The sequence below is a fragment of the Gossypium hirsutum genome, chromosome D06 (genome assembly GCF_007990345.1).
Source record: "Gossypium hirsutum isolate 1008001.06 chromosome D06, Gossypium_hirsutum_v2.1, whole genome shotgun sequence".
Taxonomy (NCBI): Eukaryota; Viridiplantae; Streptophyta; class Magnoliopsida; order Malvales; family Malvaceae; genus Gossypium; species Gossypium hirsutum.
The window spans coordinates 28449868-28476368 of NC_053442.1; the positions used below are offsets into that span (position 1 = coordinate 28449868).

At 32.4% G+C, this 26501-nt stretch overlaps 1 protein-coding gene, 1 long non-coding RNA gene and 1 pseudogene across 5 annotated transcripts; all 3 read left to right on the forward strand.

Annotated features, from left to right (window-relative positions):
• Positions 1 to 3048: 3048 nt before the first annotated feature.
• LOC107901968 (glucan endo-1,3-beta-glucosidase 4) lies at positions 3049 to 7843 on the forward strand. 4 transcript variants are annotated; one of them, XM_016828161.2, is made up of 5 exons: positions 3049 to 3213; positions 4135 to 4290; positions 5107 to 6354; positions 7281 to 7308; positions 7397 to 7843. In XM_016828161.2, exons 2-5 carry the CDS (start codon positions 4224 to 4226, stop codon positions 7536 to 7538), a joined length of 1485 nt encoding a protein of 494 aa, XP_016683650.1. In that variant the 5' UTR covers positions 3049 to 3213; positions 4135 to 4223; the 3' UTR covers positions 7539 to 7843. The 4 variants fall into 4 exon arrangements, with proteins under 4 accessions (XP_016683650.1, XP_016683653.1, XP_016683651.1 ...); XM_016828164.2 differs by having other exon boundaries at positions 3070 to 3213; positions 4135 to 4189; XM_016828162.2 differs by having other exon boundaries at positions 3208 to 3423.
• A 1520-nt stretch (positions 7844 to 9363) lies between these two features.
• LOC107900418 (60S ribosomal protein L29-1-like) lies at positions 9364 to 9932 on the forward strand (annotated as a pseudogene).
• An 851-nt stretch (positions 9933 to 10783) lies between these two features.
• LOC107939763 (uncharacterized) lies at positions 10784 to 11747 on the forward strand. Its single transcript, XR_001695257.2, has 2 exons — positions 10784 to 11133; positions 11405 to 11747. It is a non-coding gene; the product is annotated as an uncharacterized lncRNA (long non-coding RNA).
• The last annotated feature ends 14754 nt before the right edge of the window (positions 11748 to 26501 follow it).

Genomic DNA, 26501 nt, shown 5'->3' on the forward strand with positions numbered 1-26501 from the left:
TTAACTATAAGATCTCCCTTATAAATTGCTTCAAATAAAGAAACTCTAAATAATTTAGGTAAATAGTGAGAAAATTAACATTTATTTATTATGTAAGTGTGAGATAGAAAAGTATTTTCTAATTAATGTGATATTTATAATATAAGTGTTTGAAATGGAGACGGGCACATGACAAAAAAATTGTAAGGTGAACATAATATTTATTTCATTATTTAGCTAATATAATATATATAATATGATTTAGCTAGAACCTTGTAATTTATAATATACTAGTATACATTCAACCCACATTTCGGGTTGAGTTAATTGTTTTTGGACCAAATTATAAAGTAAAAAATTGATGGTCAAAATATGCTCCAAATCTTTATACTTTTTGTATATTCGGAATTTAATGAACATACTTTTATTAGAGAATTTTTACCGTATTAACATTTTTAAAAAAATCACTCAACATTTTAATCAGAATAAAATATTTACACTAATGACATTATAAAAGTTGAAGTACCAAATTATCTCAAAAATTAAAGTATAGAAATTGAAATTCAAAATTGAGCAAAATATAAGAACCAAAACTAAAATTTGACAATTGTTATATAATTTTAAGAAAAAAAAGAAAAAAAAAAGGTGTCTATTTGAACGCTGTTAGATAAGGAATGTCTTACAAAGTTCTTGTCCCTTTTAAAGAGCAGATTTGATCGCAGTCTTAACTTGATTCAGGAGTAAATGCATGATTCAACATCTTTAAAAATATAAATTAAAATTTTTAAGTAAATCAAGTATGAATTTGCGAGTAGACATGTGAATTAACTCGTTTAAATATATCATTTAAAATTAATTTTAAAATAATAAAATAATAAAATATATATTCCCTATATAAAAATATATTATTTAAAAATCAAAACTAAAAGATAATAAAATAATTTTCTGTTTTTAATTATTTTTCTAAGCTATTTGAAAATAAATGATAAATTGATTTGTAAGTCGGCATATACAAACACCATAAATACATATTTCAAAAATAAAATGAATTAATAAAATATTTTTATTAGATTAAATACAGGGTTAATATTTAGTACATTAGTAATATACTTTTTTTATTCCACAAACAACTTTAAAGAATTATTATGCATCTTTTTTAAAATATATTTTTAAATATTTTATTATTTTCCTATAGCACACTTATAAACCCGCTAATACGGCTTGTGGAGTCTAAAACTCCACTGGTATAATTTCAGTTTTAATCTTTAAAATATGTTAAAAAGTTTAAATATATATCTATTTATATACCTCATGTTAACACGTGGCACACATACCATGTTTTTTTATTTAATAACAATGGTTAATTTTCAATTTTGGTCCTTTTAATATGCTTAAAATTAAGATTTAAACATTATACTTTAATTTTTAACATAATTCGGTCTTTATATTTTTATAATGTTGTTGATTAATCCAAGTAGTTAATATATTTAAATTTTCGATTAAAATGTTACATGATTATATGTAATTTGAAAGCGGATTTTTAAATCTAAAAAGTTCAGGGATTAAATTCTTGCAAATAAAAGTAAGAAGAAGAAATTTTAAATGTACAAAATGTAGAGACTTAGAGTTATGATGATTTGAACTAGATTGGATTGATCGGGATATCAATTCGAAGAGAGGCGTAAGATCAATTGAGCTATGAACTTGTATGAATCGATTAAACCAGACTAAAAATAGATTGAGTTATATTTCTTTTATATTTTTAATGATTTATTTAATCGAATCATACAAACCAGTGGCATAGCCAATTCAATCACCGATCCGTTTCTAAAAATTCTGCTTAAAATATATTTTAATATTCAAATTTTAACTCTATAATTTGACGCAAATAAATAATCAACTCAACACGAAGCGTGAATAAACCATACTAGTATCAATAAAACGGTTGGTTTCAAAAATAAAAGAAATGGTTTATTTGTAAATGAATTAACGTACGACAACTAGACCTGACCATGGGTCGGGTTAGGTTCGAGCCGAGCCTCGATAAAATTTTAGGCCCTTTCGATAGGCCTGAGCCTGATCCGACCTGAAAGTGGGCCTAAACTTTTATCCATGCCTGATCCAGATAAAAATGTTAAAACTCAGACCCGACCGTATTAGTTTTTTTAAAAATATAATACATCAAAGCCACTAAAAATATTAAAATAAATTTTTTCCAACAAATTAAAAATAAATTAAAAAAATATACTTAAATAACACTAATATAGGTGCAACGTAACAAGTAAATATTTCTAAAATAGTAGCAAAATTAACAATAAAATAAAAGGTATATAATATCTAAACAATAATAATAAAATAATAGTAATATAATTATAAAATAATAGCAAAATAATGAGAAAACAAGAAAACAACCGGAAAACAATAAGAAAATAACAAAATAATAGCAGATTTTGTTTTGCTTTTACAAATATGGGCCAGGTCGAATCTGTGATAAGAAAAATTTATGTAAGGCTCAACTCATTTTTTAAACGAATATATATTTTTATTCAAACTATCAGAATGGGTTTTAGAGGTGTTCATGGGCCGAGTAGCCCGACCCGGCCCGACGGCCCGCCCGAAATATGTGAGGGTTTGGGTAAAAATATAGGCTCGAAATATGGGCTTGGACAAAAAACGAGGCCCGATTTAAAAACGGGCGGGTCTCGGGCACCACTTTTTTGGCCCGGGTCTGGCCCGGCCCGGCCTGGCCCGAATAATAAATATTTTTATTTTTTTAATTTTAAAATACTTTTAAAATACTTTTTTTAAATTTTTTTAATTTTAAATTTTTTTAAAATTTTTTTAAAATACATTTTTTAATTTTTTTAATTTTAAAATATTTTTAAAATACTTTTTAAAATTTTTATTTTAATTTTTAAAATAAATTTTTGGTATTTATTTAAAAAACGGCCCGGGCCGGGCCGGGTCCGATCCTAGGACCCGGGCTGAAAATTTTTTTTGGGCCCGGCCCGGCCTGGCCCATGAACACCTCTAATGGGTTTATACTATTTTTTAATTTAATTAGCATACAGTCCCCAAGCAAATATTCTGCTGCTTCTATATTCTTCTTGTGGCAATAATTTCTTTTAAAATAAATTATTGCAAAAAAGACTAACAAGAAAAAAACAAAGTTGCAAAGACAACCAAGTCACTGGCTACTGAGAGTTCAAACAAAGACAAGCTGCCATTAGAGAGGTTTCTTAACTCTGAATCTGAAACAGTTTTCTACGTTTTTTTTATTAGTACTGCTTTCTACTTATTATGTTAGTTGATGTTTTCGTTCTTTTATTACTATGTAAATTATATTTAATAATGTAAATAGAAGAATATCTTTTATCAGCTGAAGCTCTATAGCTGTGTGTTTTTAATTTTATTTTTTTATAGCAGCTTGGAAACTTAGATCAGGTACTTTAGAACTTATTTCTCTTGATTTTTTCATCTGGGTAATATTATTTACCATTATTATGTGGAGTTTGGGCACTGGGTAGTTTAAAATTCAACTTTGGGGACCTTTGCATCTGGGCATTTTGGAACCAGACTTTTCTTTCACAGCTGCATTGCTTTCCATTAGTGGTTCCTTTTTCAAAGATATTTTAGCTTCTTTTAAATTTTTGTTTTGCAAGACGTATAAAATACTTACCTTGGTGAGCAAATTTACATGCACATTAGATTTATACCGCTGTGGAGTATGGATCTAATAACTCATGCTAATTGTAAGATTTCGCTTGACATAATGTTTGTCAAAATCATGTTCACTGAAGATTAATGTACTTGGTGAATGTTATGTACTGTTTTATTTATTTTTCTGTAAGGAGTCAAAAGAGGTCCACTTCAGTTTATCCTGTCCAATAATACATGGAGGTCGATTTCTTGACAATGTGCTTTGAAAAGGTCAAATGTGAATGTGATAGTTTATCCTTCTGTCGCTGAACATGTAATACTATTTTGCAGCTTTGAGCGACAGCACTACAAACCCAATTTCTTTTTCCCTGAATATATGTAGATTTCTTGTGTTTTTTTTTATGATTTCTTTATTTGTTTCATTTTCCCTTAAATTATCAGGAGTGCTGAATTTGACTATCATGGGCTATACCCGATTCTTACTTTTGTTTGCAGAACTTTAGTGTCTAAGCTCTGGGGGAGTGTAAACAGCACAAGACTGCTCGTCTAGGTTGGAGTTTTTTATTTTTTATTTTTATGCTCAGATGAATCCTGATAGATGTTTTGGAGGCTCGCTTCTGGTTCTAATTGGCATGTTTACCAATGTGCTAGGTAATCTATAAATTATTGAGGGTTTCACTTTTAAGCTAAATTCTATTCGAAGCTCTGTGTATTATTATGTCTGCTGTTTAGATGAGGCTTTAGAAATTTTGAGTTTTTACCTCTTGGGTTTGCTCTTCCTACGAGTCTCAATGCTTCAGCTGTAAAAAATAATCATTATAAAGGATAGTCCTTGTTAATGAGTAACTTTTTATTTTTATTTTTGTAATAACCACTGTTGGTACATTTTATGGATCTAATTCCACCAGTGATTATCAATGTAAAATTGAAACCATTTTAGTCATAATTCAGTCTGTGGTTTCTTGTCCCAGTATTTAGAAGGTGCCTATCAGACATGCCTCTAAAGATCAAGAGACCATTGAAATCAAAATGCTTATGTTCTGTTTGTTTTCATTTCCTTTTGTTTTCTGTTTGTCCACAACATGGACTCTTTTGGACTTTTTATCGGTTTATGCCTAAGAATGTTTTCTTGAATTGTGGAGAATGATTGAGACAACTATTGAGACTTTATAGCTAGGACAGATAGTTCATTGAGTGTTGTTAATATTTGCGGGAAGGAAGTAAATCAATTGATGGTTCCACTATTTACTGCATTGGAGATCACACTTGAAGCAAATGGAAACCAAAAAAAGAAAAGAAGCACAATGGAATTGTCATACCGTCATGAATTTACCTTTAATAATCCAATTGGGCAATTTGTTTTTCATTATAGTTACAAGGGTCTTCTTAGTGTTATGTAATTTATATACAAACCGTGTAATCATGTTTGTGGTCGGTTTTTACTGAAATAGATAATTGATTTTATAGGTGCATTCATTGGGATAAACATTGGTACTGATGTTTCCAGCATGCCGTCAGCTTCTGAAGTTGTTTCTATCATCAAAACCCATCGAATCACTCATGTACGACTTTATGATGCTGACTCTCACATGCTGAAAGCACTTGCAGACAGTGGGATTGAAGTTACAGTGGGCGTGACAAATGAGGAAGTTCTTGGAATTGGAGAATCCGCATCAGCTGCAGCAGCCTGGGTCAACAAAAATGTAGCATCCTATGTGCCTTCAACCAACATTACAGCCATTGCTGTTGGCAGTGAGGTTCTTACATCAATTCCTCATGCTGCCCCAATTTTAGTTACTGCTATGAATAACCTCCATAAAGCTCTTGTGGCTTCTAATCTAAATTTTCAAGTTAAAGTTTCGAGCCCCCAATCCTTGGACATAATCCCCGAGCTTTTCCCCCCTTCTACTGCTGCCTTTAATTCCTCACCCAACTCTACACTATACCAGCTTCTTCAGTTTTTGAATAACACTAACTCCTATTTTATGTTAAATGCATATCCCTATTATGGTTACACTAATGGAAATGGCATTTTTCCAATTGATTATGCACTTTTCAAACCTCTCCCCTCAGTCAAACAAATTGTTGACCCAAACACTCTCTTCCACTATAACAGCATGTTCGATGCGATGGTTGATGCAACCTATTATTCTATGGATGCTCTCAATTTTTCTGGGATCCCTATTGTTGTCACTGAAACAGGATGGCCTTGGCAAGGTGGACCCAATGAACCTGATGCCACTGTTGAAAATGCTGGGACCTTCATTAATTATTTGATTCGGCGAGTTTCCAATGATTCAGGCCCTCCCAGTCGGCCAAATATTCCCATCAACACATACATTTACGAATTGTTTAATGAAGACAAGAGACCTGGGCCTGTCTCTGAGAAGAATTGGGGGGTGCTTTATACGAATGGCACTGCTGTTTTTCCTTTGAGTTTGAGTGGTTCTAGTCAGATTATGGGAAATGCTACGACAGTTTTCTGTGTTGCAAAAGACGATGCCAGTGAAGGTAAGTTGCAAGATGGGCTTAACTGGGCATGTGGGCAAGGCCAGGCCAATTGCAGTGTTATACAATCAGGGCAGCCATGTTATCTCCCAAATAACACCAAGAACCATGCATCTTATGCTTACAATGACTATTATCAAAGAATGCATACCGTTGGTGCAACATGTGATTTTGGTGGGACAGCCACAATTACCAGTAATGATCCAAGTAAGTATGACAAGTTTTCTCATCGTTATCAATCTTAATTTTATCTATAATTTTGATCTTTTAAAATACTTGAGTAAAATTTAACTTTCAGTTTTTGCTAGCTGGGTTATAATGACCTAATATCAATACCTGGGTTTGCTTTAAAACTTAAAAGGAAATAGTAAAATTTAAGCTTTGATGGGAATCATTGTAGGGAAAGAAACCTAACATTTTTAGAGCGACAAAGCTGAATATTTCATAGTCCTAATATTACAATCAAAAAGAAAAAAAAAGGAAAAACATTAAGTTGAGTAATTGGTGATTCTATGCTCTATGTATCTAGTTATTAAATGTGGATATTCTTGTTAGTATTTCAAATTGTGACAGTAACAAGTATGCTGAATACTATTTCTGGGTTTTGTCTTATTTTTGCCAGTGGCTCTTTACTTGTGTTTAAAGTTTCACTCAGGCTCCTAAAAGATTATCAAGAAAACTTAAAAAAAAAAAGCCAGGTTGGTCAATGATACAGCATTAGTACTATCATCATAGTACTATGTTGTATCTATTAGGTTAACTCCAACGGTTCTTCTGGAGTAGGAAACCTAATCAACAACAAAGTCCTCAAGATTTTCATTCTTTCTTTCCAGAATGAAGTAACCATTGCAAAGACTTCATATTTACTATGGAATGTTTTATATCTGTTTCACATGATTTACATTTGTTTAGTGTATCTTTGAGTGTTGTTTTCCCCAACATGTTTACTATGTCTGAAGATAGGATGGAATTCTTGGCTTTTTCATAAACCTATCTTTTGCCACATCAACCATATTGCATGCTATTGCTGTCTTGCTATTTAATTGTCATATATTCTGCCTTCTTAATGTCATGATATCCAGCTTTGTCTTTCTTAGTTGGCTGATTGCTTTATTGGTGTATAACTTGTGCAGGTTATAGGTCCTGTATATTTACGGGAAGGTGAGGTTCATTACCTTTCAGAGTTAAATGTGTTCCATATTAACAAATACTTATATAGGATCATGACTTTTTTCTTTTATTGAAGCAGTTCTAATTCGAGTGCCAGGGAAGGGCTTTTGCCTCCTGGAGCATTTGGTCCCGTAAGTCCATTGGGTGAGAGTATGAAGCTTTTAGTGTCGAAGGTTCGATATGTAATCTCAGCCGCTTGTCTTTTGATAATCTTGCTATGACATCGGAAACCTTGTTCGGGCCAAAGATCATTATGTAATGAAATCCGCGAGCAAAGCTCCATGATAGCTGATGGTTACTTTTGCCTTTGATGGAGCAGGGTGGTATTCAGTTGTTAATCTTGCTTCCTCTTTATCTGCTCTAGGGTTCATTCCGTTATTTGATCTTGAAGGTTAGCAAGCAGGCACCCATTTCTAGCCATGATTTTTGGGATATTATAACTAAACTTGGATTTTTTGTTTTAAAAAAAATTATTTTAAGTGACATTGAACAATGGAAAAATGCGATTCTAGCTCGCTGCTGTTTATTTGCTTGTTTGTACGATCAGCACTTAAGACCATTAATTTAAAAACTTGAGAGTGGGCCGGTGGAATTAGAACTAGTGGCCCGGTTTGAACCAGTATATATGAAACAAGGTTTTCTTTAAACTGGTAAAATTTGGTTCAACAAGAAAAATGCTTTATTTTCAATTTATGTATTTAATTTAGTAAGTGATGAGATTTATTTATTTATTTGTATTTTTTTACTCTCGAACTATATAAAAAAGTTATTTTAATCCATTTTCTTTTTTCTTCATTTAATTTTTGTCAAATTATTTCAAACTCTATGAAAAGTTTAACGGCCAAAATGCCAAAAAAAAACCATTTTTTTTTAAATTTACCGAAATAGGTCCAGTATTTTATTATTTACCGGAATGGGTCATTTTCCTCTAAATCGCGTCTACTTTAGCGCGATGTCAGGGGATATGTTAGCAAATCGCGTCCACGTCAGCGCGATTTGCTGACATGGGAACAAAGCGCGATTTGTGTCCACGTCAGCAAAGCGCGCTGACGTGGACGCAATTTCGCGGTGTTTCCCACGTTAGGTTTTTTAGGGTTTTTCGGATTTTTAGGGCTTCGGAGAGAAATTAATTAATTAAAATCAAATTACGTGGACGTGAAGAATTTGTGAAATCGCGCCCTCCTGGACGCACTTTTGTTACAGTTGGTCCTGGAAGAAATAATTCCGAGTTGACGTTTCTGAGCAAATAGTATAAAATCGCTTCTACTAGAATGCTCTATGAGAAGAATTTGTTAAATCGCGCCCACGTGGACGCGCTTTTGCTACAGTAGGTCCTGAAAAAATTATTTCGAGTTAACGTTTCTGAGCAAATAGTATAAAAAGCGCTTCAAGCAGGATGCTATTTGAGAAGAATTTCTGAAATCACGCCCTCGTGGACGCGCTTTTGCTACAGTTGGTCTTGGAAGAAATAATTTTGAGTTGATGTTTCTGAGCAAATAGTATAAAATCGCTTCTATCAAGATACTTTATTAGAAGAATTTGTGAAATCGCGCCCACGTGGACGCGCTTTTGCTACAGTAGCATGTTTGGGCTGAGGCTATAAATGAGGCAAAAAATGTTCTCAAAATGCATAAGTCATAGCAGAAACAATTTAGAGAGGCTAAGAAGGTTACACCATGTTCGGTTGGGTGTATTGGCATAGCCATTACACCCCTATTCTATGGGCCCCACTTAATCCCATTTTAATCCTTTGTTTGGTTCAGTGTATTGACTAATACGGGTCTATTACATTACAGACCAAATCCTCAAAATCCACCGATTTCTAATCCCTTCCTTTTGCTCAGTTTAGGTCCTGCTTTAGTTTTATACCCTGTTTTACCCTCCCAATCGACGCTTCCCCTTTCCATCTTCTGTTTTTTTCCTTCTAGCTTGGGGTTTCTACAGATTTGCTCCCTCTGTCTCTCTAATATTTTTTACAACACAATTCTTTCAAAGCCCTAATCAGAGCCGCATCTTCTTCTTAGACTCAGGTTTTTGCTTTTAACTTCCATCGGTTTTCCTTCAAAGAATCGATCATTTGTTTACAGATCAAATTAACATTGTTTGTTCATTTTGTTAGTGTTTTTGGATTTGAATTCGGGGTGAACAGAAATGGCGAAGTCAAAGAACCACACTGCCCACAACCAATCTTACAAGGCTCACAAGAATGGCATCAATAAACCCAAGAGGCACCGCCACACTTCCACCAAAGGGGTATCTTTTTTAAATCTTCTAATCGAATTTTCAGTTAGTCTTCATTTAAAAATAAATAAAAACGGTTCTTTCCTTGTGGACATTTATAGATGGATTCCAAGTTCTTGAGGAACTAGAGGTATGCAAGGAAGCTCAACAAGAAAAGCGGTGAGTCTGCCACTGAAGAAGAGCAAATTTTTAATGGCAAAAGATCTAGCTTTGATTAGTGTTTTCTAATTGTTATTTTTCCCCTCGGTGGAATTGAGTGTTCGTTTACTATAATCACCTTAGTTGAAATGTTATTTTGGGATTGTTGAATCTCATTTTCAAAAGAGATTTGAAGCTGTGAGCTTATTAATATTAAGAACATGTTTTGAGCTTAATTTTCTTTTTCTTTTCTCTTTTCTTAATATGTTTAAGTATTAGTTAATTAATTTTTGAGCTGTGGTTGATGATGATACATGGTTTGAGAGATGGTTTTATCATTTTTATTTTTTTAAATTTGAGAGGTTCATGGTTTGATGCTTCGTATTGGGGCTTGTTAAGTTATGTGATGATTCATTTTTCTTGAATTACATGTGTATCAGATGTGCATCGATGTCCAGCTAACATAGTCATTAAGCATTCTTATCTAAGTAAAGTATTTGGAAATAAAGACAAGAATTGTTGATAATTCTGTCTCAGGATTAGGTTTTTAGTGGTAAGGTTTAGGGTAGGCCATGAATCAGGACAGTTCCATGCTCATGGATTCTATAGCTTATTTTGAGAGTGGTCAGAGTTTCATATTTTTGGCACAATGAATCGGAATTATTAATCTCATTTATGACTTGCTTACTTTCAAGAGTTCACTTGTGTTTCAGTCCTTAGGCAGAATTTGTATGTAGGAACTGTTTGTGGGTTGACTTGCCACCTTGATGAGGATCTCTATTATGGGACTTGGGTGTAACTAAATGTTTCTGATAGCAGGAAGATGTGTATGAAGAACATGGGTTTAGGTAGTTGTTCTGGTTTCTCAGGGTGTTGTATATTCTGAGTTTTGCTATGATTCAACTGATTCCTTGGTGGTAGATTTTGGTCAGGGGATTCTGAAGTTTGGATTGTGGTTTTATCTGTCAATCTCAAGTGAGGATCTTTAGCTAATTGTTCCGAGTGCTGAGAGTAATCTACTGCAGTAGTCTCTGTCGATCTCGAGCGATGATCTTTAGCTAATCACGGTTATATGCTTGCTTGTTATATGCTTGTTATGTTATGTTGCTTGCTTGTTATATGATTTTTGGAAAATCAAATAATGATGATTATTTGATATATTCATTTACTTGCAAATTGCAGTACAAAATGCAATACAAAATGGGTCTTTTCTGTTTATGGTTCATTTGAGGTTTCAATGTTTATGGAGAATTCATAGCTGCAACAGTTCACCCTAATAAACTAGAGCGTGAGGAGCATCTCGTTGCTGCATTCCGATACTTTGATAAGGATGGAAGTGGGTATATTACAGTTGATGAGCTTCAACAAGCTTGTGTTGAGCATAACATGACAGATGTTTTACTCGAGGATATAATCAGAGAAGTTGATCAAGATAATGTAAGCCATATTCTCGAGCTAGCTGATTTGCTTCATCGATTTTTATAGTTATTCTCTTATATGATTGAGAGTAAATGGTAATAGCAGGGTACAATGTCTAAGTACATTTGCAGGTCCTCGATCCTCATTGCACTTCTTTTATCAGTTGGAATAGGTCTTCTTTTTTATCCTTTGATCGATGATTTAAGTTTTGATTTTCTGCTTCTACAGGATGGAAGAATCGATTATGGTGAATTTGTTGCTATGGTACTAATTTTCAGTTTGTTGGCAGATTGTACAGCAGATCCAGAATATGATGACTCATGACAAAAGCGATCGGGAAACGGTTTTGGTTCGTCGCATGCTCCAGGACGAGTTACTTGATGTTGTTTGTTTGAAGCATTAGAGAGATGCTGTTGGTTAATGGAATGCCATAGGTTTTGTAAAACTTTGAGGAGTGTGGAACTGTTAAAGTTATTCAAAATTAACAAGCTCAATATAAAGCAACAAATTTATATTAGATTCGCAGAATATACTTGCTGCATAAATGCCTTTGATTTCCATAAGTTCATATTTAAAGTTGGAATTTATAAATGTTTCAATGAGTATATGCTGCCACAGTTTATAGGATCTTAGAGAAATGTAATTTTCACTAACACAAATTACTCTTCTTTGCGGCTTAATTTAACTTTTAACACTAGTAATTTGCCACTAAATTTATTTCTTTTTACAAAATATTTAGAAAAAATATTAAATTATATTTAGAAAAATTATATTTAATATTAATTATTTCAAATTATATTTTATAGTATCATATATTATGATTTGAGTAAATTCATATAAGAATATTGATTATTAAGAATTTTATTATAAATTATATATTTTAATTAAAATATATTTAATAATAATTATGTTAAAATATGATTAAATTATTTATTACTGATAATAATAATCTTATTAAAATTTAAATAACAATAACAATAATCATTTACCAAAACAATTTTATGCTAAGGGTATTCTAGTCATTTTAGTTTTTTCCATTATGCTGTTACACCTCTATTCCATTCAACCAAACACAAGATTACTATTACGCCTCTATTCCATTACATTCAACCAAACAGTGGATTAGCTATTACACCTCTAATCCAATACACCTCTAATCCCAATACACCTCTAATCCAATACACCTCTAATCCAATACAGCGAACCAAACGCACCCTTAGAGTTTCAAATATGAGTGAATGTATTAGTGCTGTTATTTACTACGATGGTGAGGTTTGCCACACCGAGAATGGTGTTGTTTTTTTGTCGAAGAATACGGTGCGACTGGTTTTTAACCAGAACATAGATTTGACAGAACTTCGTAAAAGAATTAGGCGTAAAATTTTCGGAACGACGCCAATGAAAGTTCTGTCTATCACGTTTCGATTTTGTTCTTTTGTTGATCCGATAACATATGACTCGTTCGACATAAAAGGTGCTTGTAGCTTGGAGGCAATGGTGCAAACTCATTTTGCTAGTGGAGCACCTCATATTGAGTTATATGTACAATTTATATCGCCAAATGATGTACTTGCGACCGGTGTTCGAGATGTATACACGACCTGATACGAGTCACAAAAGCCCAAATTCTTGAAGGCGAGGCCCAATAAGCAAATTCCCAGCCCAATCAAGAAATCCATCCATACTTAGTTGAAAATCAGGCCAAATTGTCAAAGTGGCCCAAGTTGTAAAGTTTTATTTTTATTTTTATTTATTTATTTACTTAGTTTAAATTTTTATGTTAATATTCAGTCCAAGAGTCCCAGATAAAATGACCTTTGACCGAATTTCCATATTAAAATAATTAGGAGTTTTTTTTATTTTAGTTTTCTAATTAGATTAGGACTAGTTATAAGGCCTATTTAAAGGCATGGCTGTCCACCTTGTTAAACACTTATCATTATTATTAAAATTTCAGATTTGTTGAGAGCAGAATTTTCTTTGAGTTTTCTCCAAGATTTCTCTCTTGAGTTTTCTTTAGAAGTTGTTTTAACAATCTTGTGATTGTGGGAGCCATCTTCAACCTTCTTCTTGCCATTGATATTCTTTGGAGGGGAGATTAGAGCCGTTTGAAGGGAGTTGTGAGATCTTTCGAGATTTCAAGGCTTCTTAGGACTTATCTTTTAATTTCTTACTGTCAATTCTTTCTTTATTTCTACTTGTGCTGAATCATTATCTAATCTATTTTCTGTTCTTATTGTGTTTTCAGCCTTTTTCTATCTTAAGGAATCAGCCCAAAAATCCCCAATTTCTAGGGTTTTTCTATACTCTTTTTGGGTGAAATTAGATTGTCGAAATTTGGGGGAAAACTATCTTGGTGTTCAATTGGGCAGAATCACAATCTCCTTGAGGGTTTCAAGAACCCTAACACTTATTTCTATTCTCAATTTGATTCTTTGCTGATTTGGGGATTTTATTTCAGGTCTGAAAATTCAAAAATCTAATCTTTTAATTTTCTGTTTCGTTTCAGATCTAATTGTTTAGGGTTTTCGTAGGAGTTTCTCGTGACTTGGCAACTCGATCTTGGTCCGCGCACAACCCCGTATCATTTGGTATCAGATTTTGGGCGTTTTGGGTGTTCTTGGTTGATTTCTAAACTGATCTCTATTTTTTAAAGCATAAACGGCAGTTTTACCCAGAAAAATTGTTCAAAAAAATTTCATTTGAGTGGGTAAACGTTGTCCGATTGATCTGAAATTTTACATACATGTTTTTGGCACTATGATTGAATATAAAAAAATTATTCCCGCAAAAAAATCAGTCAAAAAAGTCAAAAAAATCAAAAAAATACGAAATCAATAAAAATTTAGAAAAAGATTTAGCGGGTTGAATTTGGTGCCCAAAATTTCCAGATCAAAAATTCAATATATAAGGATACTCCAGATTTAATTTCGTGATTTTTGGAGATCGGGAACACCTCGAACGAAGTTGTCAAGTTACTCCGCAGTTTTTCGGGTTTTCTGTTTTCAGCAATTTTTATTGATTCTTAGCTATAGGTTTTCATTTGTTTCATTTTATTCTTCCTTTACGTTATCTAACACCTTCTTGTTTCTTGTGTTAGTAGGATTTAAACGTGTGCACAACTTCTTCCTCGGTGCAACACGAATCAATTGGTGTCTCGTCAGTTTTTGGCATCCTAGTGCAAATTAGGATTCTTTGGTAGTTTGGTTCACACTCTCTAATTGGTTGATATAAACTCTGATAAAGAACTCACAAGATTGAATTCGACCTCATTGAGAATTTGATTTTTTCTTTTTGAGTGATTAACGGTGAGGTTTGATAACTTTTATTTTTGAGTGTTGAGTGTTTTGCAGGTTTTAAAAAAAAATGTCTACAGGTGATAATACTAGTGACATATTTAAAAAATTCCAACAACAGTTGGACGAACAGGCTGCTGCACTTCGAGCGTTGACTGCTACTATCAATGAGGTGCGGTTGAATCAAGAGCCTCAATATCGAGATCAAATTAAAGACGATGTGGATAACCAGCCTCCTGCTCATAGGCGCGCTCCTCGGCGTGTCCCTAGAACTGATTATGATCTTCATGATCGTGGACAACCCTCTTTGGCAAAACCAAAGAGCGAGCAGCAACGAGAACATCTCTTTCATACTCGCTGCCATGTACAAGGTAAGCTTTGTAGAGTTATTATTGATGGTGAAAGTTGCTCGAACGTAGCCAGCACGACGATGGTGGAAAAGCTTTGCTTAACCACTACCAAGCATCCACGACCTTATCAACTACAAGGGCTTAGCAACGAAAGCCAATTTAAGGTCACTCAACAAGTGCGCATCACCTTTTCTATCGGTAAATATCAAGACGAAGTCGTGTGCGACGTAGTACCTATTCAAGCCTGCCATTTATTGCTAGGAGAACCATGGCAACTGGATCGAAAAGTCACTCACGATGGTCGTACCAATAGGTATTCTTTCAAGCATCAAGGAAAGAAACTTACCTTAGTGCCGCTCACTCCGGAACAAGTCCATGAGGACCAAATCAAACTGAGAAATTCTGTTAAAACAAGTGAGGAAAAAGAAAAAGAGAATGAAAAAGAGCAAAAAGAGATTGAGAGTGAAAAGGAATGTGAAACAGAAAATAAATTTGAAAAAGAAGTTGAAGAAAGAAGAGAAAATGAGTTAGAAAAAGAAACAAAAGAAAAAGACGAGGAAAGGCTAGTGAGGAATGTTTCCACTAACCAAGATATGAATTTTTCTTGTGTTGCTACTTTTCAGGTTCCTGAAAGATCGAAAGATAACTTTCAACTTCAATACCTCTCAAATGAAAGACGCTTTCATACGATCAACTTAGGCAAAGATGAAATCACACTACATGATCCCGAAGGTAAGCGAGGTAAGGAAATTTTAGAAACCGAGTCCAGTGCAGATTTGAAAATTATTGATAAAACTTTTGGTGACTTAGTTCTTAAAAGATCCCCTCATTTTGATCCGATTAATTGTTACTCTTCGATTGTGTTTGATAAAGTCATTACGAAAAGAAGCGTGATTTGTTATTCTCTTGATTTACCTTGTGTAAAATCCTCGAATTTGTCCAAATCTGTTTTGGAGAATAAGGTAACGAAATTTTCCAAATTTGTTTTCAATTTATATTCGTGCCTTAAACAGTTTATGTGGTTGTACATGAAGTTTGAGTTCCATTTGACAAAGGTTAACTCAACAACGGAGATTCAACTACACTATGCCCCCGATGAGCGAAGGTTTGTTTTAAATGAAAAAGGTAAAATCGACCCTTATTCTTCTGCTTATCGAGGTAAGATGCTTGAAACCTTTGAAACACTTTTGTACTCCTCGGATAGTGATAAAGATCGTGTTGATGAACACTTAGATCGAAACGTGCTTGACTGTCCTATTTTATTTATTGATGATATATCTGTTTTGATGGTTGATAAAAAGATTCTTGTGTTTGATAATGCATGTGTGAGTGAATCTATAGACCGTCGATTAATGCATGGTATGATTATGCAACTCTGTGAACCATGTGAATCTTTTCAAATACCTACTTGTGACGATTATGTTTACCATTTGATTTATTACTCGCAATTTATTCATGGTTTGTGGGAACAATGTGAGACGACTGAATGCCTTAAAACATGTCCATCTTTGTTTCAAATATTTGACGAGGCAGTGGTGAGTAAATTAGATTGTTTGCATGGTAATCTGAATCTGTCCATTCACATGCGTTATACCTGTTCTGTTATGCTTATGATTGGACTACAAGCTTGTTTCCGTTGCCATTTACTATCTCATGGCTATTCTTTTCAGTGGACTCAATTGCCATTAGTCCCGTTCGATAGAGGAAAGTCGAGTTCATTTGATTTTTTAGATTCGAGGACGAATCTTTTTGAGGAAGGGGGGAATGATACGAGTCACAAAAGCCCAAATTCTTGAAGGCGAGGCCCAATAAGCAAATTCCCAGCCCAATCAAGAAATCCATCCATACTTAGTTGAAAATCAGGCCAAATTGTCAAAGTGGCCCAAGTTGTAAAGTTTTATTTTTATTTTTATTTATTTATTTACTTAGTTTAAATTTTTATGTTAATATTCAGTCCAAGAGTCCCAGATAAAATGACCTTTGACCGAATTTCCATATTAAAATAATTAGGAGTTTTTTTTATTTTAGTTTTCTAATTAGATTAGGACTAGTTATAAGGCCTATTTAAAGGCATGGCTGTCCACCTTGTTAAACACTTATCATTATTATTAAAATTTCAGATTTGTTGAGAGCAGAATTTTCTTTGAGTTTTCTCCAAGATTTCTCTCTTGAGTTTTCTTTAGAAGTTGTTTTAACAATCTTGTGATTGTGGGAGCCATCTTCAACCTTCTTCTTGCCATTGATATTCTTTGGAGGGGAGATTAGAGCCGTTTGAAGGGAGTTGTGAGATCTTTCGAGATTTCAAGGCTTCTTAGGACTTATCTTTTAATTTCTTACTGTCAATTCTTTCTTTATTTCTACTTGTGCTGAATCATTATCTAATCTATTTTCTGTTCTTATTGTGTTTTCAGCCTTTTTCTATCTTAAGGAATCAGCCCAAAAATCCCCAATTTCTAGGGTTTTTCTATACTCTTTTTGGGTGAAATTAGATTGTCGAAATTTGGGGGAAAACTATCTTGGTGTTCAATTGGGCAGAATCACAATCTCCTTGAGGGTTTCAAGAACCCTAACACTTATTTCTATTCTCAATTTGATTCTTTGCTGATTTGGGGATTTTATTTCAGGTCTGAAAATTCAAAAATCTAATCTTTTAATTTTCTGTTTCGTTTCAGATCTAATTGTTTAGGGTTTTCGTAGGAGTTTCTCGTGACTTGGCAACTCGATCTTGGTCCGCGCGCAACCCCGTATCACGACCCCTGGCCGACACTCGGTTAGCGGGTTACAAAATACGGAACAACCCATGTTTGGTAGTAGTGTCGAATGCATATCTCCTGCAAGACACTCTGTCGGTGGATGGGACATGTACGCCGGTGGCTCGATGTTTGATGTTGGAAATACGTACTGGGGAACGACATCAAGTTCTAGTGGGTGACAATCTACATCCAATTGGGGACGTTATCAAATGCCCAGAAGAAGGGATGATGTACTCCCTACGACGTCAACTGGTGAGGGGACCTCGTACGCTGCAGATGATTGTGGGTTAGAAGATGACTCCGATGTGGATCCACCTCGAGAGCCCGGGCCAGATGGTGCAGAAGTTGGTTTATTTTCTGAACCGGAGCCTATTCCAACAGAACCTGAAGATGCTGAAAGGAGTTCAGATGAAGAAGAAAATCCATGATTCAGAGCATACTCACCTCCAGCCCACATGCATAATGTCGATCTGTCTGTAGATGATGCGTTAGAGTTTCTAGATCTACCACACTGGTTGCGTGATCGTAAAAGTTCGGGGGTAGATTCTGGTGAATTTGAAGTTGGTAATCAGTTTACCAACAAGGATAGTTTTATTGGTGCTTTGAAACAACATAGCATAAAAAATGGCGTTAACTACCACGTCGTTAAATCCAAATCTGATAAGTTTGAGGCGAAGTGTGCGGTCCAAGACAGCATATGTTCATGGAAAATCTACGCCTCGTTAAGGAAAATGACAGGGTTGTGGGAGATTAAAAAGTACAAAGGTCCACATACATGTGCTGCAGTACAGTATTGACGGTTTCTGAATAATACTTTTATTATGCAATGTTGCATTATTTAATGTACTCGATTTATAGGTGTTGCACAAGATCATCCCAAGATGGATTCAGCTATGTTAGCTAGCTTGATACTGCCCACGGTTAAAGCAGATCCTAGGACTTCAGTACCGGTGTTAATTGCCAATATTCGTAGCCAAATGGGGTACATGCCCTCTTACCGCAAGGCTTGGATAGCTAAGCAAAAGGCATTGGAGAAGATGCATAGTGGGTGGGACGCCTCATATAATGAAATATGGCAGTGGTGTCAGGTGCTAGAGAGATACGTCCCAGGTGCCATCACAGACCTTGAAACGGAACATGCGTACTACAACGGCCGATTGCTACGTGGATGCCAAGTGTTCAAACGCCTGTTTTAGACCTTTAAGCAATGCCGAGACGCATTTCCATACAGCAAGCCGTTGTTACAAATTGATGGTACCTTTATATTCGGTAGGTATACTCGTCGGCTATTGCTTGCAGTGGCATAGGATGACGGTGGGAGAATTCTTCCAATTGCATTTGCAATAACACCGGGAGAGTCATCTGATGATTGGGATTTCTTTCTCTCTAGGTTAAGGAGGCATGTGTGCCCCCAACCTGATATCTGTGTTATTTCAGATTGGGGCGCCGGTATACTAGCTGCATTTGATCGACGGAGAAGCTTATGACAGCGCACACACCATAGATATTGCCTAAGACACGTTGCTTCGAACTACTACAGGCAATATCCATCTAAGAACGAACGACGACAAGTGACCAACATGAGTATTTAGTCTATATCTGTGTTATTTCGTTTGTCAATTTGAATTAGTTTTATAAATTATTCGCTATGATCTTATATTGGCAGGGTATGAAATAAATAAAGACCGTTTTCACGAGATGTTGACAATTTTACGTTCAATTAACGGAAAAGGGGCGAACTACCCTCTCAAAGCTATTTCTGCGAACTCAAGTTCAAAGTTCTCTATTTCGCATGAGTTTATTGGAAGATGTGATTAATTCAAACTTTATTCTTATAGTGTTATCAATGTTTGAAATACGTATTTATGGCTTGTTAGTGATTTGTTTGGCATTCAACATAATGGTAAAAAGACTCTGTTTTTAATAATGGTGTACACATATTAGTTGCATGATGGTCAAGTATAATTTCCTTGTACGAACTCAGTTTCCATTACTAGGTGGTGTACACAATAATGAAATGCATAAAACTAATTAAATTTATATTTAATTAAAATAATTAAATTATATATTTTTTATTTTTAATATTCCAATTTATTAAAATAAAAATAATTAAATTATATATTTAATTATTAAATACCGTTTAATAATTACAAAGTCTTTAATTGTTTTAATTAACAAAATATTGTTTTAATTAACTGTAATTAATATTAATAATAAATATGGAAACAAAAAAATTTCAAATAAATCTTAAAATTACATTAAATTTTAATTTGATGTAGAATGTGATTTAAAAATTTTATTTTGGTGCAATTGTATATATATAAATTTAATTTTAATTCAATAAATAGATGAAATTTTGATTTTAGCTCAATTATACATCTACCTACAAAGCATCATCAACATAATAACATGATCAAAGATTTTGAAGACGAAGAATTTATGCAAATTTCTCTATACTATTTTCAAAATTTGTTCACCTCACAAGGATAGTCTAATTCCACTTTATTGGCGGAAAACATGCAGGCCATTGGCGAACAAATCAGTAGGAGTATTGCCTCCGATGTGGTAGTTCAACAAAAGTCAGAAGAATTCCAGATCATCCAAGAAAAAGCTATAAATTTATATCCAACCTTATGTGAAATAGAAGGTCTAACTGTGGATGAGCGCTATCGAGCATTGAGCAAAATTTCAGATCATCCAATGCAAATGCTCATTTTCTTTAGTTTACCTTCTGATGTACGGTTGGAATGGGTCAGAAGATTTCTTGCTGACCATTAAAAATCGTTGTTCTGTTGATGATATTTTGGGGACTTTTTGTGTTTCTAATATCTGGATTATGACATAAAAACTAATGAAGTCATGTAACCTTTTTGTTAATATATGAATATATATGTTTATGCAAAATTTAATTCTTAAGTTATTTATTACTTCTAATATTTTTTTAATTGTAGAATAATTAAATTATTTGTTTCATTAATGATATTTTAGCACATTAAATATGTATTGTGGTTTAAAAATAATAAAGTAGGTTATATATATTTATATTATTATATATTATAATTTTAGTAAATTCATATAAGAATAATTATATTAAGAATTTTATTAAATTAGATATTTTTATTAAATTATATTTAATAATAATTATGTTAAAATATGATTAAAATATTTATTATTCATATTAATAATCTTATTATAATTTAATAACAATAACAATAATTATCTACCTAAAAAATATTTCTACTAAGGGTATTCTAGTCATTTTAGTTTTTTTCCTTATGGTATTACAACATCATTCCATTCAACCAAACACAAGAATACTATTGCAGTTCTATTCCATTCCATTCAACCAAACAATTGAATTACTATTACAGCTCTATTCCATTACACATCTATTCCATTACAGCGAACCAAACGTGCCCTTAATTTAAAAACTTGAGAGTGGACCAGTGGAATTAGAACTAGTGGCCCGGTTTGAACCAGTATATATGAAACAAGGTTTTCTTTAAACTGGTAAAATTTGGTTCAACAAGAAAAATGCTTTATTTTCAATTTATATATTTAATTTAGTAAGTGATGAGATTTATTTATTTATTTATTTATTTATTTTACTCTCGAACTATATAAAAAAGTTATTTTAATCCATTTTCTTTTTTCTTCATTTAATTTTTGTCAAATTATTTCAAACTCCATGAAAAATTTAACTTCAGTTAAATTTATTGATTCCCCGTATCAACATTTATCTAAATAAAATATAGGACATAAAACTTAATCCTAATTTAACTCTTAGTACATATTTATATAAATAATATTTAAATAAAACAATGAAAATAAATATTAAAATATAAAAAATTTTGTATGTTAAATTATTACTTCCATACCCAAATTTTACTTGACTTCATATTTTCATTTGTTCTCCACATTTTGGACTCACACTGCACTTATATAGAAATTAAGCAATAAACACCAAAATTAATAGCATCATATCCAAAAATTGATCAAAATAAAACATATAAATATGTTAATTTGATATAATATCACAACAATTATTTAAAGATTTTAAAAATTAATATAAAAATTCAAAAATTTATAGAAATTGTTAAAGTTATTTAAAATTTAAAAAAAAATTAAAAATTAAAAATTAAAAAGTAAATAAAAATAAAAATATTCTTTACCATTAAGGGTTTGTTTGAACAGCACAGACTAAATGATTACTAGGGTAGGAATTGTACTCTCTTTAATTATATCGTAGTTCTTTATATTATATTTAGCAATACAAATTGTAATTATACAGTTACATAATTTATATTCTTAAAAATATTAATTACTATAAAAAATATTAATATGATAAAATAACTTCTAAACAAATAACAAGAATTAAAATCAAATCATCATATGTATTTTGTTAGTTTAAAAAAATAGTTGATAATACGATTACTAATAAAAATAACAAGAAAAATAAACATCATATGTAATTTTATTTAATTGTTCTAGTTTCATATTTGTTGGGTTATTCTCTCTTTAATATTTAACATATGCTCATTGTCATCATCTGTTAGTCATTGACTGAATTCATCATCATCTAAATTTGAATCTGTACCATTATAGTTATCAAGATCTCCTTGTTCCACGAAGTCTTTGAAGTATTAATCATTTCAATTCCACCTATGTTTGAAGTTATGAAACGTCTAACATGATGGTACGATCCAACCTTTTCTTTATGCTATACTAAGGTGGTGTTTAGAGGTGCTCATGAGTCGGGTCGGACCGGGCCCAGAAAAAATTTTGGCCCGCTTTTTAAGCCCGGGCCCGCCCAGCCCAAAATATGGGCCTAAAATTTTTTTCGGGCCCGGCCCGGGGAAAAAATACTAAGCTCGGGCTTGGCCCGGCCCGTTTTTTTTTGTAAACACTAAAATTGTATAAAAAAGTTGCAAAATATAAGCAAACAACCAAAATATCCATACATTAACCAATCTACATATTTAATTTTATAACAAAATATAAATTGTAAACTAAACTAAAATTTCAACAATTAGAAAGGAAATATCCTAAAAAGTAACCGAAGAAACATCATCCTCATCGTCTTCATCGTCCTCATCGTCCTTTTTGCAATCAATTTCTAACATGAAATAAGAATAAATAATTAGATAATCAAATTGATGAAAAAATAATATAAAATTACAACAATAAAACGAGAATAACAATTACCTGTTGAAAATCCCTTAGCTCGCATCCAATCATCCAAGCAAACAACGGATTGAACTGTTTTTGGCTTAAGTGAACTCCTCAAAGGTGTGATAACTTTCTTACCCATGCTAAAAGCCGATCCGGAAGCTACAGTCGATTTAGAATTGCCAAAAGATCACGAGCCATTAATGAAAGCTCATTGTATCGAACTAAACTTTTGCTCAAATAATCTAAAACATCTATTTGACTATTCAACTCAAGCTCCGGTTCTTCCAAATAAATGTCCAACTGTGACTTTTCACTCCTAGTGCTGGATTCGTCTAAATACCGTTTATAATCATCACTCTTATCAAAACATCCCCCAAAATCAGCACTATTAACATTGTGTTCATCCAAACCAGAATCAACAGGATTTTTATTCGAAACATTAGAACTCCCAGCCAAAGAGGAAGACGTGGATTTGGATTTCTTAACATACTCATCAAACAAGAGTCTAAGATTGCTAAGAATAGTCTCAACAAAATCTAAAGCATGAATACCATAGATTGTTTTAAAACAATACTGCACATTGTAATAAGGATCTAAAATTGCAGCACATGACAATATCAATGAATACTCAGCCCAATACTTATTAAATTTCTCTTGCATTTGCTTAACCATTGAAGTTAAAAACGAATAAGGACCTTTAATTGTATCAAGCAAGACCTTGTGAACCTTCCAAACCCCTCTAAAATAAAGATTAGCCGTTGGATAATTAGAACTAGAAAAAACACAAGTCACATCATAAAAGACTTTCAAAAATTTGCAAAGAATAGCAACATTTCTCCACTCCTCGTTAGAAAGTGCAAACATTTGATAATCTTTATCCCGTTAGCCCCGATAATCTAGCACATATTTATAGTAAAGAGAAGATTCAAGCATCAAATAAGTAGAATTCCATCTCACACACACATCTTGACGCAACTTTTTGGTCACATTCAAATGAAAACTTTTGTTGGCCACATCATAAAATCTTTTCCTACGAATTCTTGACTTTTTTATATACCTAATTTCATTTCGAATCTTATCAACAACAACATCAGCAAGTTCCAAACCAGCTTTAACTATAAGATTCAATATATGTGCACAACATCTAACTTGAAAAAAAGCACCATCACACAAAATAGCTCGGTTTGCACGAAAACGATTTTTAAGACAAGAAACCATAACATCATTATAAGAAGCATTATCCAAAGTGATGCTAAAAATTTTCTTATCTATACCCCATTGAGATAAACATAAAACAAGTTCATCCGATATGTTCAAACTATCATACGGAGGAAATAAAGCTCTAAACCTTATGATTCTCTTTTGTAGCTTCCAATCTTTGTCAACCCAATGAGCAGTAATGCAAATATATTCATCATTAGTATGCTCCGAGTTCCAATTTCAAAAGTTAGACAAATTAAACCAGGTGCTCTAGCCAACTCTTCTTTAACATGATCTCTCTCTTTTGCATAATACATTAGGACATCCCTAGCAGCTGTATGTCTACTTATATTCTTAAAATTAGGACTAGCAATTCTCATCATGTATCTAAATCCCAGTTCTTCAACTATCCTAAATGAATGCTTGCCACACACAAGAAAAGTAGAAATAGCTTGACGACACTCATCAGCATCAAAATTGTAGTTTTTTATAGATGGAACACCTTCTGGTGATGCTTGAGTGGCTATGGTGTATTGAGTGATGTCCTTATTAACTTTTTTCAAACAGCTATTTAGGTGACGTCTTAAATGAGAGGTTCCACTAGAAGACTTAGTAGAGAAGATAGTCTTACAATGATTACATTTTGCCTTCAATTCATTTTTGTTCTAGCATTCAAGCTTTGTCATTTCATCCCATACCTTTGAAGTGGTAGACTTTTGACGTTTGAGAGCACTTTCATACTCATTAAACCCATCGTCCATAGGTATAGGAGTGTTCGAACTAGCCATAGTCATAAAAATTCAAGTCCTAAAATCCAAAAATAATCTTATTTGTAACTCGGTTATTGAATATATTATATATATTCATGTATTAAAATTATATACATATATATTTATATACATATAAATCTTATATATATATATTTATATACATGTATCTAAATTAAATAACTGAACACAAATATTGTCTCTATTTGAGGATTCATCAATGCCATGCACCTTCAAAATGGCCCTACATTTGTAGGTAAATTACAATTTACGACTTCTAATCATAAAATTATTGGCTTTTAAATTTCATTTCGAGCAATTAATGACATAGTTAATAGTTTTCTAGTATTTTATTAAAAACGGTAAGTAATTATTTTAAATTTAAATATTTTTAATGTTTGACAAGTAACACTATATTTATATGACATCAACATTTAATGTGTGAATTTCTTTTTGGTAGAAAAAATAAAACTTAAAACGAAAAATTCAAAAAGTTACAAATTTTATAACAGTTTATTAAAACATTATATTACATTAAAAATTAAGGTGTAGTAGTTAAATATCAAATTTAGGCATAATAGAGAGACCAAAATTAAAATTTATTCATTTTTTCCAAAATTACAAAAAAGGGGTAAGACATAGCAAACCTAGAAGAAAAAAAATCATGTGTTAGTTTATAAGATTATTTCAACCTCCAAAACCAAAAGAAAATGTTCTATATGTGATATATTTATATTATTTTTACCTTTCAAATATAAAATTGAAGAATTATATTATTTTACTTTTTCAAAAAGTTACAAATTTTATAACAGTTTTGAGAAAATAAATATAATATATTTTAATTAATACATATTACATAATAGTATAATACCGAACTCATATATTGCACGAGATAATAAACTAGTTATTTAACTATGCTAGCCTTGTGATTCAAGATCAAACTTGTCACATGTCTTTAAGTAATACTAAAAAAACACACATCATTTAGGAAAAGTCGCTAAGGTTGATTGTTTCGAAGGAAAGGGTGTGAGATAGTGATAGCAACCTGCCTGGGCCTGCTGTTTTTCTGCCTCACTAAATAGCTTGTTTCTGCAATAAAACAAAGCAAAAACAAAAAAGATGAAATTAAATGAAGAAACTAAGCTTGTGATCTCAAAAGTCAACCCTGCAAATTACATGATCTATAAAACATAAATCAATTCTCATCCAATAATAATTGAATAACACAATTTTGCTCTTAATTGTGCTCAGCTACCCTTAATCCTATAGCCTCGTATTGAAATACAAAACTCACCTCAAGGCAATTTTACGGTAAAGATATATATACATACATATATATATATATAAGTTGCTTTCTAAAAATGAAAAAACAAGTTTTCTTATCTATGGATTCAGGAACCATATGCTAAAAAAATAATACTTCACTTGTTGAATAAAACTCTTAATAATCAGTCTCTTACTCTCTTCATATATATATAGCTATAATTGTCAGATTTGGCTATGACTATCCTTCTATATGATTGTAGTTTACAAATTCATGTCATATCACCATGTTTATTTGTAATGGAAGACTTGTTTAATTTTACTTATGTTTAACAATTCTTTTATGTGACAAATATGAAAGTTGTTTTTGTCTAAATTTTTTTATATTTTTAAAATGATTAAATATAAAAGTCAGTTTCATTACTAAAATCTGGTTAGTATATATTGGAAGCTTAAAAGAGTTGTTAAACATAAGTAGAATTAAACAAGTCTTCCATTACAAAAAAAAGAAGGTAGTCAAACCATAGTAGTTTATTTACATTACTAGAAACATTGCTTTACGCGATCAAAATATTAAAAAAAAAT

What these genes read in the sequence shown, in the direction of transcription:
- LOC107901968 (XM_016828161.2), top strand. Translation starts at nt 4,224, where the DNA reads ATGAATCCTGATAGATGTTTTGGAGGCTCGCTTCTGGTTCTAATTGGC. An exon ending in CATGTTTACCAATGTGCTAG is followed by an intron (nt 4,291 to 5,106) that starts GTAATCTATAAA and finishes TTGATTTTATAG; the next exon opens with GTGCATTCATTGGGATAAAC. An exon ending in TCCTGTATATTTACGGGAAG is followed by an intron (nt 7,309 to 7,396) that starts GTGAGGTTCATT and finishes TTATTGAAGCAG; the next exon opens with TTCTAATTCGAGTGCCAGGG.